Source organism: Callionymus lyra, chromosome 6 (genome assembly GCF_982586985.1).
Source record: "Callionymus lyra chromosome 6, fCalLyr1.hap1.1, whole genome shotgun sequence".
Lineage (NCBI taxonomy): Eukaryota > Metazoa > Chordata > Actinopteri > Syngnathiformes > Callionymidae > Callionymus > Callionymus lyra.
In genome coordinates, this window is record NC_141823.1 from 13,717,933 (window position 1) to 13,732,949 (window position 15,017).

A 15,017-nucleotide genomic window follows, 5' to 3' on the forward strand; every position below is an offset into this window, starting at 1 on the left:
TGTGAAAACTATTTCAAATGGAGGATGAAGTGAACATCGTCAAAAGGATAGTTTTAAGGACTGAATTAAAATTTAAACCGTACATTTTTAGGTTAAACAAGCACAACAACAGCTTAAACGTTTTCTCAATTTAAAGGAGGGAATCCAAGACTTGAACTCTGAGACCATGGTTCTCAAAATAAGCAAGTTCCAGCAAAATGCAGAACATCATTATGTTCCCTCAAGTATCTTTTAAAACTTGTAATCCGAGCTGCCGCAGATCAACGATAACGGGAAGAATTCCAACATCTTTCTAGTCCGAACGCTCGACTTGACATCGTCGCCAGTCTCTGAACCCGCACATCATCTTCTCAGACGTCGATTCCGATCGCGTGTGATGTTCGTCATCCCGGCTTTATTTAACATGAAGAGTCCATTAGATAATTGAACGCTAACTGCATTATGGACGTGAGGGCGACCGCTGCTAAATCAAAGATGATCGTGGGCCAGCCTTGAGAAAAAAAACATTAAAAAAAACTACAAATGTTTTGCTAAAAAGTTGCACTTTTTTTCCTCCTCACCCTCGCCGGGGTTGTGCAAACACAGCGCTGCACTTATTAGCCGAGTTCCATTGTGAGCCGACGTGAGAGACAGAGCTGGAGGGCAGGAGGAATGCTAAGTGGGCCCCTTAGCCTAGTCAACCTTCAGTGGGTTTCATTTATCTTCATCTTGTTAGACTAAATTAATTAACAATCTCAATGTTACACACTTTCTCCTTTCATTACATCAAATAATGGCAGAAATGTAGGGGGAGGTCCGGCCCACTGGGACTAGACAGAGACTAAAGACATCTCTCTTTTTTCTCTCTCTTCGTCTCTCTCTCTGTCTTGCTTTCTTTCTCTCGCCTACCTACCTCTCTCTCTCTCTTCCTCTCCTCTTTGACTACACAAACAAAAACTGCCTAAACGTATTAAAAATGGATCTAAAACTCCTTGACAAAGAGTGGAGCTGCACATCTTTCTGATAACGCCTTCATAAATACTTGTTTATATTGATGTATCTTTTTAAAACGGTGCCACACCATCAGGTGCAGAAACGTTCTCGTGACGCTCTCTTGAAATGACTCGACCTGGAACAACTAAAATAGATTTCCGCTGATGAGATACGGACGGCTTCCAATCGTTTAGCGCGTCTGCTAATCGCCGCTGTTCTGCTCTCTTGACCTAATTCAACACGCTGAAGAAGAAGAAGAAGGAAAAAAAAAAAGATTTTCCTGCAGAGGAATGTCAAGCCGCCACATCCCCTTTCCTCGCAACCACTGCAGGGCACAAGTTCTTACCGGGAGCTAACCCCTTGAGCAAAGCCGGCCCCCTTTAATCTGGCCCTGATTGTTTAGGACCTTCAATCTCCAGCGCCCGGGTGTCATATCGCAGCACTCTGCCCTTCTTCTTTAATTAAACTCGGACAGAAGGACGTGGATTAGCGGGCGACAATAATGTCTTCACTTAGAACAGTCGCTGTTCTCTCGCGGCATCGGAAGGACAAAGGGAAATTGTTGCGGCGGAGGTCAAAGGTCGCGGTTGCACCATTTAAAAGCGGCGTAGATGAAAACACACGAGCAAATACTGGCACAAAGAAGAGAGGTTTTCGTCTCGGAATCAAAGGGATTTATATTGATAGCAATCAATGTGATTTTTTTTTGTAATGTTTCATTTAATAAAACTTAAAAGGTATTACATTTTATGTGGCCCATAGGATGGTCTGCTTAATGTAATGTTGATTTATATATTTGTCAGTGTTATATATATGGTTGGGAACATGGATACAGTCTCTTCCAATAGAAAGTAAAATGTGCGTTCATGAAAAGATGGACACACAAATACACAACCTGTTACTTCCAGTTGACAGTTCGGTAAATACACATATTTGCTAATGGGTTTAAGCTATCACCTTGACCCAGAGACAACACAAGGGATACCACAAACACATTTGTTTTGGGGCCTCCGGGTCAGTTTGACCCTTAGATAACACAAGGGTTGAAGTATTAAACTACGTAAAACAAAATTGCATTTTGTTATCTTCACAAGTTAAATTTTTATGTCCATCTTAATATAAGGATGTGCACATACGCATCCTTATATTAAGAAAAACTATATCTAGGAATAGTTTTTCTTTTGGTTTATCTTTTTTTTAATATGGTATAGTTGATGTATTTATGTATGTTTAAATGTCTGTATATAAATCACGGCAAGAAAAGGAATAATATGCAACAAATAGGAGGCAGAAGTGTCCAATAAATCAACGTATAACTTACTAAGTTTGATCAAAAGTGTCAAACATTCTAATAAAGCGATAAGAAACTTTTTTAATAAAAGATCTTTAAGTATGTTTTGCTATTTTCTGTATCATTATCTATATACTTTACTTACATCTCCTTATCAGCTAAAGTTATTTCTTGACTTTCTCAAGTGTCGAAAACTAAATAAAACTAACATCCAAACGAAGCCTTTTATACGAACCAAACATACAGTTGGTTTTTCCTGCGCCGAGCGTCTGCAGATGAATGAAACAGTGTGATGTTACATTAAGGACTTCTTTTTTTTTTCACTGGCAAATCAAATGCATGTTAACAAGTAGGAGCTTTTTCATATTGAATTCCTGAAGGACGTTTTGACTGGCAAAAAGGACTCGTATCAAATTGTCCTTTCGCGACTCAACACCAGCAGTTCAGAGAGCCAGAGATAGCGAGCATAGAGAGAGAGAGAAAGAGAGAGAGAGAAAAAAATGCTGTTAATTTAATCAAATAAGTGACCTTTTTGAAAAAGAAATCAAAGAGGATTCATTAGCTTTAGTAAAGTTTGGCTGACAGCGGCTTTGAAAGGCAGATGCTGCTGCTGTGGCTTCTAATGAGCCAACCCTAATTAGGAAGCAACACTGGAGCCTGGAGAAGGTGGTTGACTAGGAATGGCGCCAATGGTAAATACACGCTCTTGTTTACTTCCTCTGTGTGCCCAATGACAGCAACATTTCTTTTAATTAGAATCACGACCGGGGTTAAGACAAAACTGTAAATCTTTTACGTTTGAATACAAAACAAATACCATCGGACAAGAGAAGTTTGGAGGAAAAGTCGTGCGTCGTTTATTTTGATTTAACTTTAACCCCCGGTCGCATGTCATGGTATCAAACTCATGGACCGGGCTGAAAATAAAAGTAGTATTAAGATAAGATAATAGTCAAAAACTGATCTTGATGTATGGCAAACAACGTTTTCAGATCAATTCTACAGGAAATATGGACATTTTTTCGGAACATACGGAAAAATGATATCAACTATTCTCTGGTAAAGTTCATATTGTTGATCTCAACGTACGCTAAAAGACTCGAGAGGGGTCTGGCTGCAGACCCGTCTTCTCAGGCCCTTCCACCTGCTCTACTAAGCCCCTACTTTTCAGACATCTACCTCTATCTGGGTCCTGCCAGTACAGAAACAACGTAATTTTTCGATCGATTATACCGGAAATATGAACATTGTTTCCGAACAGATGGAAAAAAAGGTCAGTGACTACACTGTGGTCAAGTTTAAAAAAAATCATATACTGTAGTTAACATACACATACATAAAAAAATGATAGCCTTTAGTCAAAATGGCCGAACGTGACTTCCTGCTCTTGCACGACTTGTGTACTTACTTTTACATGTGTCTGAGCGTAGACTTGTGTTACCACATGCTAAGGCTAGCCTCGTATTCGTGTTGTTTTGACTGTATTTGTGGCCGACGACTCGGTTGTGTTTCGTAGGCATACCGCTAGAAAGAGTTGGTTTATTACTACAACAAAAAAAAATTGACCCCTTGTGTCACTGAATTTTAAACCACTGCATTTACAGGATTCATCGCATTAAAGTCACAATCTTTGGGACGCTATGAGTCGAATAAACTGATAGGTCGAGCATGCACAGTTTGTCCATCAACAGCGAACTCAATTCAGCATGTTAGCGACCACGTTCGACCTCGTCTAAACACACACACAAACACAAACACAGGGCAAAGTCTAAACTGTGTGTCGCCCCCCCCCCCCCCCCCCCTCACCCCCCCTCCTCCATTATCACCCTGAATGTCAACAACGGAAATGAAACTAACCTCAGTAAAAAGCTGCTACGTAGAAAGCCCTCCATGTCAGCGAGTGGGGTTCTGGTAGGAGAAATCACAGAGAACCATTTTTCATCAGGAAGAAGAACAGCAAAAAACACAGAGTATACATCTTTCCCCTACAATAAGGGACGTCTTTAATTACGGCAGAAAATATGACGATAAAGCCGTCCTCTTTTTTTATGACATCATTAATTATACCTCATCCCGTCCAGGGATCGGATTTGCATACTACATTGGTTTTGCGCTGAAGGCCTGATGATATGGTTGCATCAAATAAACTCTCCGTCGCTGATCTGCGGAGCCTGTTTTTTTCCACTGCTGTTTGCAGATATATACATGTACATCCAGCGGCGCGACCACAGATCCCAGCGCAGCTCCAGTTTGTTCAGAGCGGTGGTCCAGCTGCTGCACATGTGTGGCGAGTGTGCTGCGGCTTCTGGATGCCGGGGCCACCGGGGACCTCGGCTCGGATTCGCCGTGCCAATAAGTTAGGGAAGATGTGGTCATGATGTCATCACCCGGAGGGGTCGTTCAGGAGCCGAAAAACGACGGAGGAGACGCGTCTGAATTTGACTTACAGCGAGTTTCCAGCGAGCGCGTTATTGGTTCTGCGTAATGTATCGTTTTATTGTTTTAAGGCTGGTTCGGTTTTTCTCTTCTTTTTTTTTTTGCGTTGTAAAGATCAGCGGCGCAGATTTAGGGCGTGACGGTGCAGCCGAGGGCTGGAGCGTGCGGTCGGATGAAGTCATTACAAAGCAGCTCATGATATGAAACTATCTTATCTTGAGTACCTTGTTTGCCAGGCCGCAGAGCTGAGCCTTATCTTGGCTCTTATATAAATAAGGATATTGTTTAGGCTTCATGCAATACGGGTTCCAAACCAGGCTAACTTTGGTTAAACTTTTTCCTTTTCTTCCAGCAAAATAAAAACACTTTAAACTTTTCTTTGAGAGTTCAGGATCAGTGGTTAAAAATCTGCTCAGAGGTCTCCAAAATAGACCAATACAGGGTAAAATAATGGTTGACATAAACTGTAATGACCAGACCCAACATCAAGCTTCATTCTTGGTGGTTTCACGTTCCTTTATGAAAATCTTTCTCTAAAATTTGGAAATATATATATTTTTAAAGTGAAAGCCACTCATGTACACACATCTTTAAGCCCCTAAAATAATATTTTAAGGACCCTTTCCAGTACTGTACCGGTGTGACGTATCGATTTGCCACTGGTATTGGTTAAAAAACCTAAATAATACCCATCACTGGCAATGAATACTTCTACCAACTGGATATTTTTGACGGCCTGTCTTCTGCTTCAACACGAAAATGACTACTCGGTTTCACAATCTTTTAAAATATCAAATGGAGCATGATTTGAGTTGGCATTGAAAAAAAGTTGTTTTCAAGATATCCAGCACTTTACACTCAGCCCCCAGCACTGCTTCTATACCTAATAACAAAAGCAACCAGGACTTTTATAAGATACAAAACCTTTTCAAAAGGACACTTATTTAAAGGCAATGTCACTTAGTTTAATATATTTATTTGTCCCTTTGAAATTACTTGAACTTCCATGTACTAAAAAAGGTGCCAGCTTCATTTTCTTTTTACAGATTCTGAATAAAGATGTGGAAACTGCTGTAGGTTAAAAGAAGGCCAAACGTGTGGAAGGGTTTTTTACAAAAAGGTGTAACTTTCTAGTGCTCACAATAACAATAAGGGAATTGGCGCACATTGGTTTTCTGTCCTTTTTAGCGGTTGCAGAGGAATCAGGAAAAATCGAAAAGTCAGGATTAGTCCAGTCACAGAGCAGTTCATGGGGGTTATTTTGAGCCCAAGAAGAGCTTAGTAGGACCCCTGTAGTACCATGAGAGAACCAAGCTGACTCAAGTGTACTTTATAGATAGATAGATGAAGTGTATTATTCACGAAGATTATAATTCGGGACAAAGAAACTACAAATGCAGGACGGAAATCATTATGTTTTTCTCCTATAATAAATGATTGAACCATTGCTGTTGTGGTATCAGTACCCATCAGTGGCTTTGAAAACCCTTCCAACCATTCTTTTTCCTCTAAGAATCACTTTCTTATACATATATACGGCAAACAAATGCGGCTTCTCCAAGTGAGGACCATTCAATGTACCGTCACTCCCACAATGGAAAATACTATTCCAGCTCCGCTTCTGACCGAAAAAAAAAAAAAAAAAGGCCGACCACAACAGCGAATGACATCCAGTCAGTTTAACAAACACCTACAAAATTTTTAGTGACACGGGCATAATTTCGCTTTTTTCTTTTCCTCGCCTCATCTTGGCTTATGAGACAAAAGCCTCTGAGAGAATGGAAAGAATGAGCCGGGCTCAAGGACACTGTGCCTTTCAGTCTGGCCAGCACTTAGCCAGGCTGTGGATCCGCACGGCCCAGAGGGCTCAGTCAAGACTTTTCTCACAATAAGGTGTCTGGGGAGGTGGGAGTGGCGTAGCCGGGGGCGCCGCCTGCTCTGCTCTTTTCCCCACTCAACTGGGCCCCGGCGAGCATAATACCATCAACCCGCCGCGGAGCTCACCAGCCAGTGACAACGTGAGAAAACACCCGTCAAACAGTGCAGAACAGATCAAGCGTGTCTCCTCACTTCGGAGTGCAAAGAGCACACATGCTCCACGGCAGCTCGACACAGAAAAACAATTACCCGAAAATAAGACGGGCTTAAGCCTTTTCTGTTTCTACATAATCAAGTTTGTGTTTTTAAGGAGAGTGACGCACGTCAGGTCCTCTTTATTTTTGGTCTCTTGTTCTTTCGCTGCTGATGTTTCCTCAGCTGTGCTTCTGTCTGGAGTCCCATTGTGGTCAGATACAACTGAATTTACCACATGGAAGCAAAAGTGCGGTTTTTGGAGCGAACGGCCATACTTGGACAGCGAGGAGTTTTTTTTTTTTCTTCTTCTTGCAGTCGCTCTTCTCAAAGCAAGGAATGACTTTAAAATAGGGCTTCCATTCAAGGGCAGAGAGATTGTCGGAGTCGTCCTGGACCCGGTTCGAAACGAAAGAAAGGAGCTTCTGCCAAAATCTGCCTCTGCTTAAGCAAGTCTCCCACCATCTGCAACAGGCGCGCTCTATTAAAGCAGTACCATATGGGCAACAAGCTAGCTATTAACACGGCCCCGGCACATCCCCGCAACCTCGCCCAGATTTCAAACTCGGCGAAGGCAAATTGAGTGCTGAGTTAAGACACGGCCAGCAGACATGTGGGTCTTGGCAGAAGTCGCCGCTCTACCGTTGACACGGTGACGGGCTCGATGTTCATCCCAAGTCGCGCGATAAGGTCTTCGGAGGCCTATTGTAACGGGTGGAAACTATGGGGTAAGAGGTGCTATAACCAGAGGTGGTTCTCCCGCTGATGTGAAGCGACAGTTATGAACCCCACAAGGAGATGCTCTGAGGGGTGTTGTCGTCACACAGGCCCAGAACTAGTCTGCCTGAGAGAAATTTGAGTTACGAGTTTGCTTCCTACGGGAAGATCTCTCAAATAAATTAAGTATTATATTTAAGATTAAATAGTTCAAGCTATATGGGTTTTATAATCATAACTTATGGAAGATCAAACGAGTTAAATTGACTTAAAAACTGCAAAAATGTGTGTTAAAATGATGCAGAAAAATAGTTGCGTAAGCTAACCTAGCATCGCAAGAGCCTGTTTTGAACCAACTGTGGGACTACACTTGCTTAGCACATGTCGTTAAACTGATAATTTTATCAAAACTTTTGTTGTTTAAAATAATAACATCAATATTCAAATGATCTGTTCGTGTTTTCATGGTACCTGGACTCAGTATTTTAGCGCTTTCAGAACTTTTTACTGTCAACTGAACCTTAACCAGGCGGGTCGTATTCTTTTTGTTAAATTGTTTATTATAAATGTTTCTTTTTTTGAGGGGAGGTTTTTTCTGTTGTTGCGAAAATAAATGTTAAAAGCAGAAGATTCGAAGAAAAAAAACTGTCGCTTAAGCTAACCTAGCATCGCAAGAGCCAGTTTTGTACCAACTGTTGAAAGACACTTGTGTTGTACTTCAACTGATAATTCCCCAAAAACTTTTATAATTTGGAATAACTTCTTGAATATTCCAATTATCAATTCATGTTTTAATGCTACCTTGACTACTGTTCAGTATTTTAGCGACTGAACCTCTACCAAGGTTCTTGTTTTGTCAAATTAGAAGTATGTTTTTGTTTTTTGTAACTGTCCAGGAAACTGTTATGGGTTATTTGGTTAGGGTTCGGGGTACCCCTAGGGTTGCCCCCTTAACCCTAACCAATTGTAGATTTATATATTTCGAAGATTACAATCTATATATATCTCCAACCTAGTACAAACTTCAAATTGTTTCATCACCTCTGCCAACAAGTTTTTTTTTATCAACATTTTCAATATACTTGTGACATGGTTAAGACTGCTTGGGTTCAAATCCCCTTAGTTTTTGCCTTAAGCCGACACAAATCTTGATGTGTTGTGTTCGGTCACGTGAAACTGTATCTTCGGCGGAGGTATGCGTTAGATTTTTGTTCACTGCTGACACACCCTGTGTCGACTTTATTTCAGGAAGCTTCGGCGTCGAACGCCTCTCCTGTGTTTTCTTGACATACATGCATCCACACACACACACACACACGAACACACACATGCACACACACACACGCACGGCTCAGTCAGAGCTGCCAGATGAGTAGTGAATTAATTTGTGTGAGCCACTCCAACATTAGGAAGGTGTGTTGAAAGGTGTCTGCTCATGTTTCAAATTAAACGCGCTGCTGGTCAGCATTAGCACCTCGCCACCCGTCGGCAACTGACACTTAGGGGGCTGGGGGGATTGGGCGGGAGGGAGGGGAGCCCAATCCGCCGTTCACACTGGAATAATTAGAACATGTCAGGAGGAATTAATTTCCTCATTTTTCAAAAGGATACACAGAAATTACCATGTTATTATATGACAGGGTCCCTCGGAGGATTGGATTAAATTTGATTTCTTGCGCAGCCCACACAACAAATTAAAGTCATAAATAAGATGGAAAGAAGCGGGGCACAGAGCATATGTTTATGGCAACGAGTGAAGCCAAGGGACCAGAAACAACTATCTTCATTTCATTTTATTTAAATCAGGCCGACACCGTGTGTCTGAATGACAGCGTCTTTGCTAATGGCTCCAGATTAGTGGCTCCTTGATATTAACACGGAGATTCAGCAAGTTCTTCTGCAAAGTAAGTGCCGCCTCAAATGCTTCATAAAGTTTAAAAAAAAAAACAGAAAAATCCTCACGACTTTCTGGCGCCGTCCAAAAAAAAAAACTTAAAATACGCCTCGGCGATTGTTGTAGCAACACAAATTCAGCCGCACTTCAACGGAAACTATTAGCTTACCGTCAGGATTTATACGCCAGTGAAGAATGTTCGACACTTTCAAAAATGGGCCCACATTAGACGCTAGCACTCCCCCGGGTACCACAAACTTTAAATAATTTGCAAATCAATTAACTGGCTACTCTCAACGCTACAGAGATTTCACACTCTGGGGTCGTGGTGCATTATCTGCTGGAAACGATTCATGGTGTTTTGGGAGAAAAGTTCATGGTTGAAATCATTAATTCATTTTACTGGACTTTTAGTTATGCATTGCTTTCCGCAGCTGGGGTGGCGGGAAGATTAACGGCATGGGTTGCCTATAGGTCCTGTTTTTCTCTCGGCAGATGCTTCTCTGTCTTATGGTCCAGGCTGAAGGACCTCCAGATGCAGGACACACGTTGTACTTTGCCGTATGGAAATGTCCTCATGAGGACCTCGACAGTGCAAATATAGATGTGCAAGTGACTCGCGGTGACACAGATAAGGTTGTGGACTTGATTGATTTGGGAAACATATGTCAAATTCAAGGCTCTGAGGTTCCAAACCAGCACGTGAAGTCATTTGAAGTGGATGGTTACGGAGTCAAAAATCTAACAGAAAACCTCATAAATAGTTTTAGCAATACTTAAATAAAACTATTGATAAAAACAAGGAAACCAGACAAAGATTTTAAAGCATTCCATGTTTTTTTGTTTTTAAGTGTTATTCATGTTCTTCAGATTATTAATTTCAGTATGTATTTGTTTGTACAAAAATCTCTTTTCATTGAAATATTTACATTGGAAAATGATCTTAAGCCCCGCCCACTGAAAACACTGTTTATCTAGAGATTATAGGTTAAAGGTTTTCACGTTAGTTGCCCTTTAATTGTAATTATTTTTAACCATTCAACCTGTGTTTAAGTTAGTGGATGTGATGGAAGGATGATCCAAATCTGTAACTGATACTTTTTTTTTCTCTGGAAAGTGAATGAATGACATTCTCGCTAGATTAGGTAGTTGACAACAGTGCTAAATGTTGTCGTTCTAAGGTAAAACTGAACTTTTTTTCATTATTTTTTAGAAAATTCTACAATTATAAGTGAGTTATGGATGCAAACGAAAATGTGTAGAATATAAAGTGTATAAAACACTCACAAATGTACTAAAACTGATGACGAGACGAGATGACAAACCAAATACATAAAAACAAAATTTGCAAACCCGTAACACTTTGGGTATTTAGAACATTAGATTACAATTGTGTACAATTACAATAAGAGGAAACACTGAATGTGTTGTTAAAAACAATCAACTCTGGCTTTTTAATGGCGATTAGAATATAAAATGGTTTCGTGGACAATAAAAGTGCATTAAATGTTGTTGTATTTTTGATAGTAATGAAGAGTAAACAGCTTGTACTAATAAGGAGTCCTCGCTGTATTCAAGTGTAGCTGAACATCTTCGACTGAAGGTGCATCGACGTAATTCAACTCAATTAAAAAGATACAATTAGGAAAGTAATGAGAGCCTGTTAGACACCGCAGAGTAATTGACCCGGTTTGGATTGTGTGGTTATTAATGAAAGTCGCTGGAGAGTTGGTTGCTTCTGAATCAGAATCGTGGTGTTTTTTCAAAAGAGTGCTTGCCCTTCTTCTTCGGTGACCCAGTGACGCCCCCTTGTCACCCCATAAACAAAATATGCAACAACCTCAAGAATGAATGGACGGGGATATAAAGCATTTTCTAGAACCAGAGTTATGCCTCTTGAAAGTGAATCTATTCTGGTTAACCCTTGGAAAAATCCGACAAGACCTCAGGCAGCAGAGAGCGTCGGTGGGAGTGATTGTCCCGATATAACCGTCTAATTGTGCATAGATATTGTGGCCCGATCCAATTGTCCACCTCATTTGATGCAGGTGTTCAGTGTGGGTGAGACACAGCAGGGGGGCGGGGGGGAACATACAAAAAGAGGCAAATTGATACTTACAAAAACTGAAACACTCAATCCCCAGCTTCCAGCGATCACTGGCTGGTTGATGTAGGATTCATGTAAGTCACCTGGAGGGACACAGAAAAAAAGGACGGTTAAGGTTGACATTATCCTTGGTTTACTGGAGAACAAACAGGCGACGGATGACAGTATCAGAGCCACTGTTGGCCGAGGGTCAGAGTCCTTCTCCGGCTGAGCCGACACAGCTTTGTTTCGAGGCCTGACCTCTCGTCCTCACAGCCGTCACCGTCCGAGACTGTGTTTAAAATCCACTTCTCCGCTACCTCATAAATCCACCCTTTCCCGCCGGCGTGATTCCCCCAATAAACATCTTTCAAACAAATATCTTTCGTTTTGTTTCACTCCTGCCTGTGAGATGTCGTGTTGTAACGTCTCCAGTCAGAGCCGAGCAAACCCTGACGCGATCCAGACGCGTCTTCGTAAAACACTGAAAAGCTGCTTATTTCACACGACACGGAGGAAAGTGAAGCGGAACAATTGTGTTGTCAGAAAGTGAAAACATAAGTGCCTCGACTGGGAATTAAAACAAGAGCCACGTGTGTGTGAAAAGTTTACCTTTGATTTAGCGTAGCATGTCAACCAAAAACCACTTGTTTTTTTTAACCAAAGTCATACAAAAATCTGAATAATTTCAGTCACATTTTCTACATTCACAATTATTTTGATAACAGACAAATTCATAGAGTTGTTTCTTTAAGGAATGGTTTTAAAAATGGAATCAATACATTCATAAGTGCTTTAAACTTTGGAATTTTGGGATGAATTAGGACTTTTTCTATCAAATAAATTCATTTGGAAACAGAGTTTTTATTTACTGAATTGAAGTTTAAAAATCCGAGACCTCACCGTGAAGGATAATCTACACATTAAGCCAGTATAGTTCATATTGCCTTGTCCATGGATCTTCAGCTTCTTCAGCTAGTTTGTTGAAAGGTCAATTAGTTGAGACTTGCGCTGCCCACTATCCTCGGTGCTGATTGGTCGGGAAAATAGCATCGATATAACTCACATACGTTTCTTTGTGAGCGAAGGCCATGTGTTGTGTTGTCATGCAGGAGAACATTCTGACGCTTACTATAGTATAAACAGAGAAACTTCTGGACATGTCAAAGGAAGGGCGAGTGGGAGGAATGAGAGAATGGCAACTGCCGTTGAGAGCTTAAATATAAGAAAAACAACCTTTATTTGCCTTTTGAAAACCTTATTAAAAAACTGATTGAATAACATCTTTTCAACTCTTAATGTTCTTTCATTATATTTTGCAGTTACAAACTTTCAGACCTGGTCCTCCAGTTGACCGTGGGGTCCGGTTTCTTTTTCAAGTTCATTTTCTAACGTCTCCTTTTTTTTTTAGTCATCGGGATGTCATCACCCAATGATTTATACAATTAGGCCGCATCAGTACCGGCAATTATTCGAGGGTATTTTTTTTTAAGGGGTCACGCTCGACCGGTCCATCGCTAATTTGCTTCCTCGCCACCTCCCGCCTCACTGCCGGGCGAATAAAACAAAAAAACACAAACAACATGATCCGGGGAAAACGTAGCGATTGTTGTCAGACGCGTGGGAGCCTGGACTTGAATGTGCTTAAGCGCTAACAAGATTCGAAGACGCGTCTGAATGATCCGGCCTTGAGGCTTTTCCCGGAAAACAATTGCGCCGACGAGACCCGGTCGACCTCCGAGTGGAATACCGAGGCGGTTAATGGCACACACCAGTTTATCAAACCGGCTTTTTTTTCTTCGACCCAACACTTGTCTTCTCCACACCGACGGTTTTAGATAAACATTGAGTCCCTAATTCGGGCGTTAATTGAGAAGAATGGGCGACGATATCCTCTGCTTATTTAAGTGAATTATTTGTGTCAGAGAGAGAGGGATGAGGAGGGGAAAAAAACAAAAGAATTTATAATTGCATATAATGAGCCGAGCTGAGTAATATTCTAATGAAGCAAATGCAGAGATCCCAGTGGGGTAATAAGAGTCGGTGTCAACAGCCCATTGTAGCTGCGCTCTCTCCCCGCTGTGAATTAGACCTACAGGCAGGAAACATAAAATAGAACGCTCTCCATTTCTAATTAGAGGATCAGAGACTTATTAAACACAATTACAGTCAACTTCTGCGGCTGATTATTACTTCCAGCGCGGCTTTTCTCTCTCTCTCTAAACATTGTTCCAGGGATTCCGCGGGGAGAGACGCTCCATAAACTCTATTAGTCCACAAATGAGATTGTTGCAGGTATAATAGCACCTCTATTAAGGGTCTTCACCGCCCCCTCGTACCAAACAGATCCCACTGTTCAGACTTCAAAAGCGGCACCCGGAGCTTCGCGGCAACCTGTGGCATTTCTGTTCTCTCGCCCCCCGACTCCCCCCTCCCCGACTTCTCACTCTCTCGCGGAGTAACATCAAAATGTTAGCAAACAGCAGAATCCTTGAAGGCTTTTTCTGCGCCGACTGAAGGAGGATTGTTGCTCACATTGTTCCCGCATTCTCGTCTGAAGTAGAAAGATAAGAGCGGGTTTGTTGCAATCGAAAAAAATGTTTTTATTTTGCTTCTGACGTTGACCCATTATTTGATGTGCCTCTGCTTTTTCAAAATATTTGAAGAGTCCCTCATCACGACGATGTTTTAAAGTTATTACTTTATAAAGTCCTGTCTGAAATCTCGGCGAACGAGAGGTTACGAGAGCGGAGTCTATCATGACGTATGTAAGAAAAATCCTCCAGCGAGCTGTAAACACGCCCCGCTTTGTTTATACATCGAGTCCCTTGGAGGTGGAGACTTCCAGGATTGATGACCCTGCGTGACAAACCTTGATGTTTGACCGATCACAGCAGAGTGGGTGTGGTTATGGTGAACAATATTTCGCGATTCGATTTTTGTGGGCGGGGCTTAAGCAATTATTTGAATGTGAATATCTTTATTAAAAGAGAGTTTTGTACAAACACACACAGGAGCACAATAGAGTCCAACATCTGTTTAAGACTCACTTGATTCGACTCATAATTTGACCTTTAAAGATCAGTTTCGAGCTGAAAAACGTTTGCCACCCAACGGTGACTTATTTTGTGTTGTTTCCGTGTAGCTCAGCGACAACTGACGCACACATAAAGAACACTTATCTCACACCAGCATCAGCCGCCACCCGAGATAGTTGCACTCATAGGTCCGACTCCTACACAAACACACACACACTAAAAAAAAAGGTGTTTGATAAGCCAGCACTATTTCTTATCTGTCACGATTCATTCTGTTCTTCACATGTTTGCGTAACAAAGTTTTCTGCTTGACAGTGTTTTATGTAACTTGTGAGTCTAAACAACTTCATTTTCAATTCGCTTTCTGACTCATTTTTGTGAGGAACATACGTCTCTCAATTTGTACAAATTTGGTCCCTTTTTTACGTATTTTATCACATAAATTATTTCTCTTAAGACTACGAAAATAATTACCATCCATTGTGTCTTTAATTGTATTGTGTGTGTGTTGTG

At 41.3% G+C, this 15,017-nt stretch overlaps 2 protein-coding genes across 6 annotated transcripts in view; one reads left to right on the forward strand and one right to left on the reverse strand.

The window, feature by feature from the left end:
* sox6 (SRY-box transcription factor 6) overlaps positions 1-15,017 on the reverse strand; it is a 158,892-nt gene that overhangs the window by 123,049 nt on the left and 20,826 nt on the right. For 4 of the 5 annotated variants that reach the window (XM_087793751.1, XM_087793749.1, XM_087793750.1 and 1 more), the window contains exons 2-3: positions 11,500-11,570; positions 4,121-4,171 (exon numbers count right to left, since the gene is read on the reverse strand). In XM_087793751.1, coding sequence (XP_087649877.1) covers positions 4,121-4,155 — 35 coding nt within the window. In that variant the 5' untranslated portion in view covers positions 4,156-4,171; positions 11,500-11,570. The remainder of the gene's footprint in view (positions 1-4,120; positions 4,172-11,499; positions 11,571-15,017) is intronic. The other variant, XM_087793752.1, reaches the window with a different exon arrangement.
* alx4a (ALX homeobox 4a) overlaps positions 1-15,017 on the forward strand; it is a 314,532-nt gene that overhangs the window by 99,175 nt on the left and 200,340 nt on the right. The window lies entirely within an intron of this gene.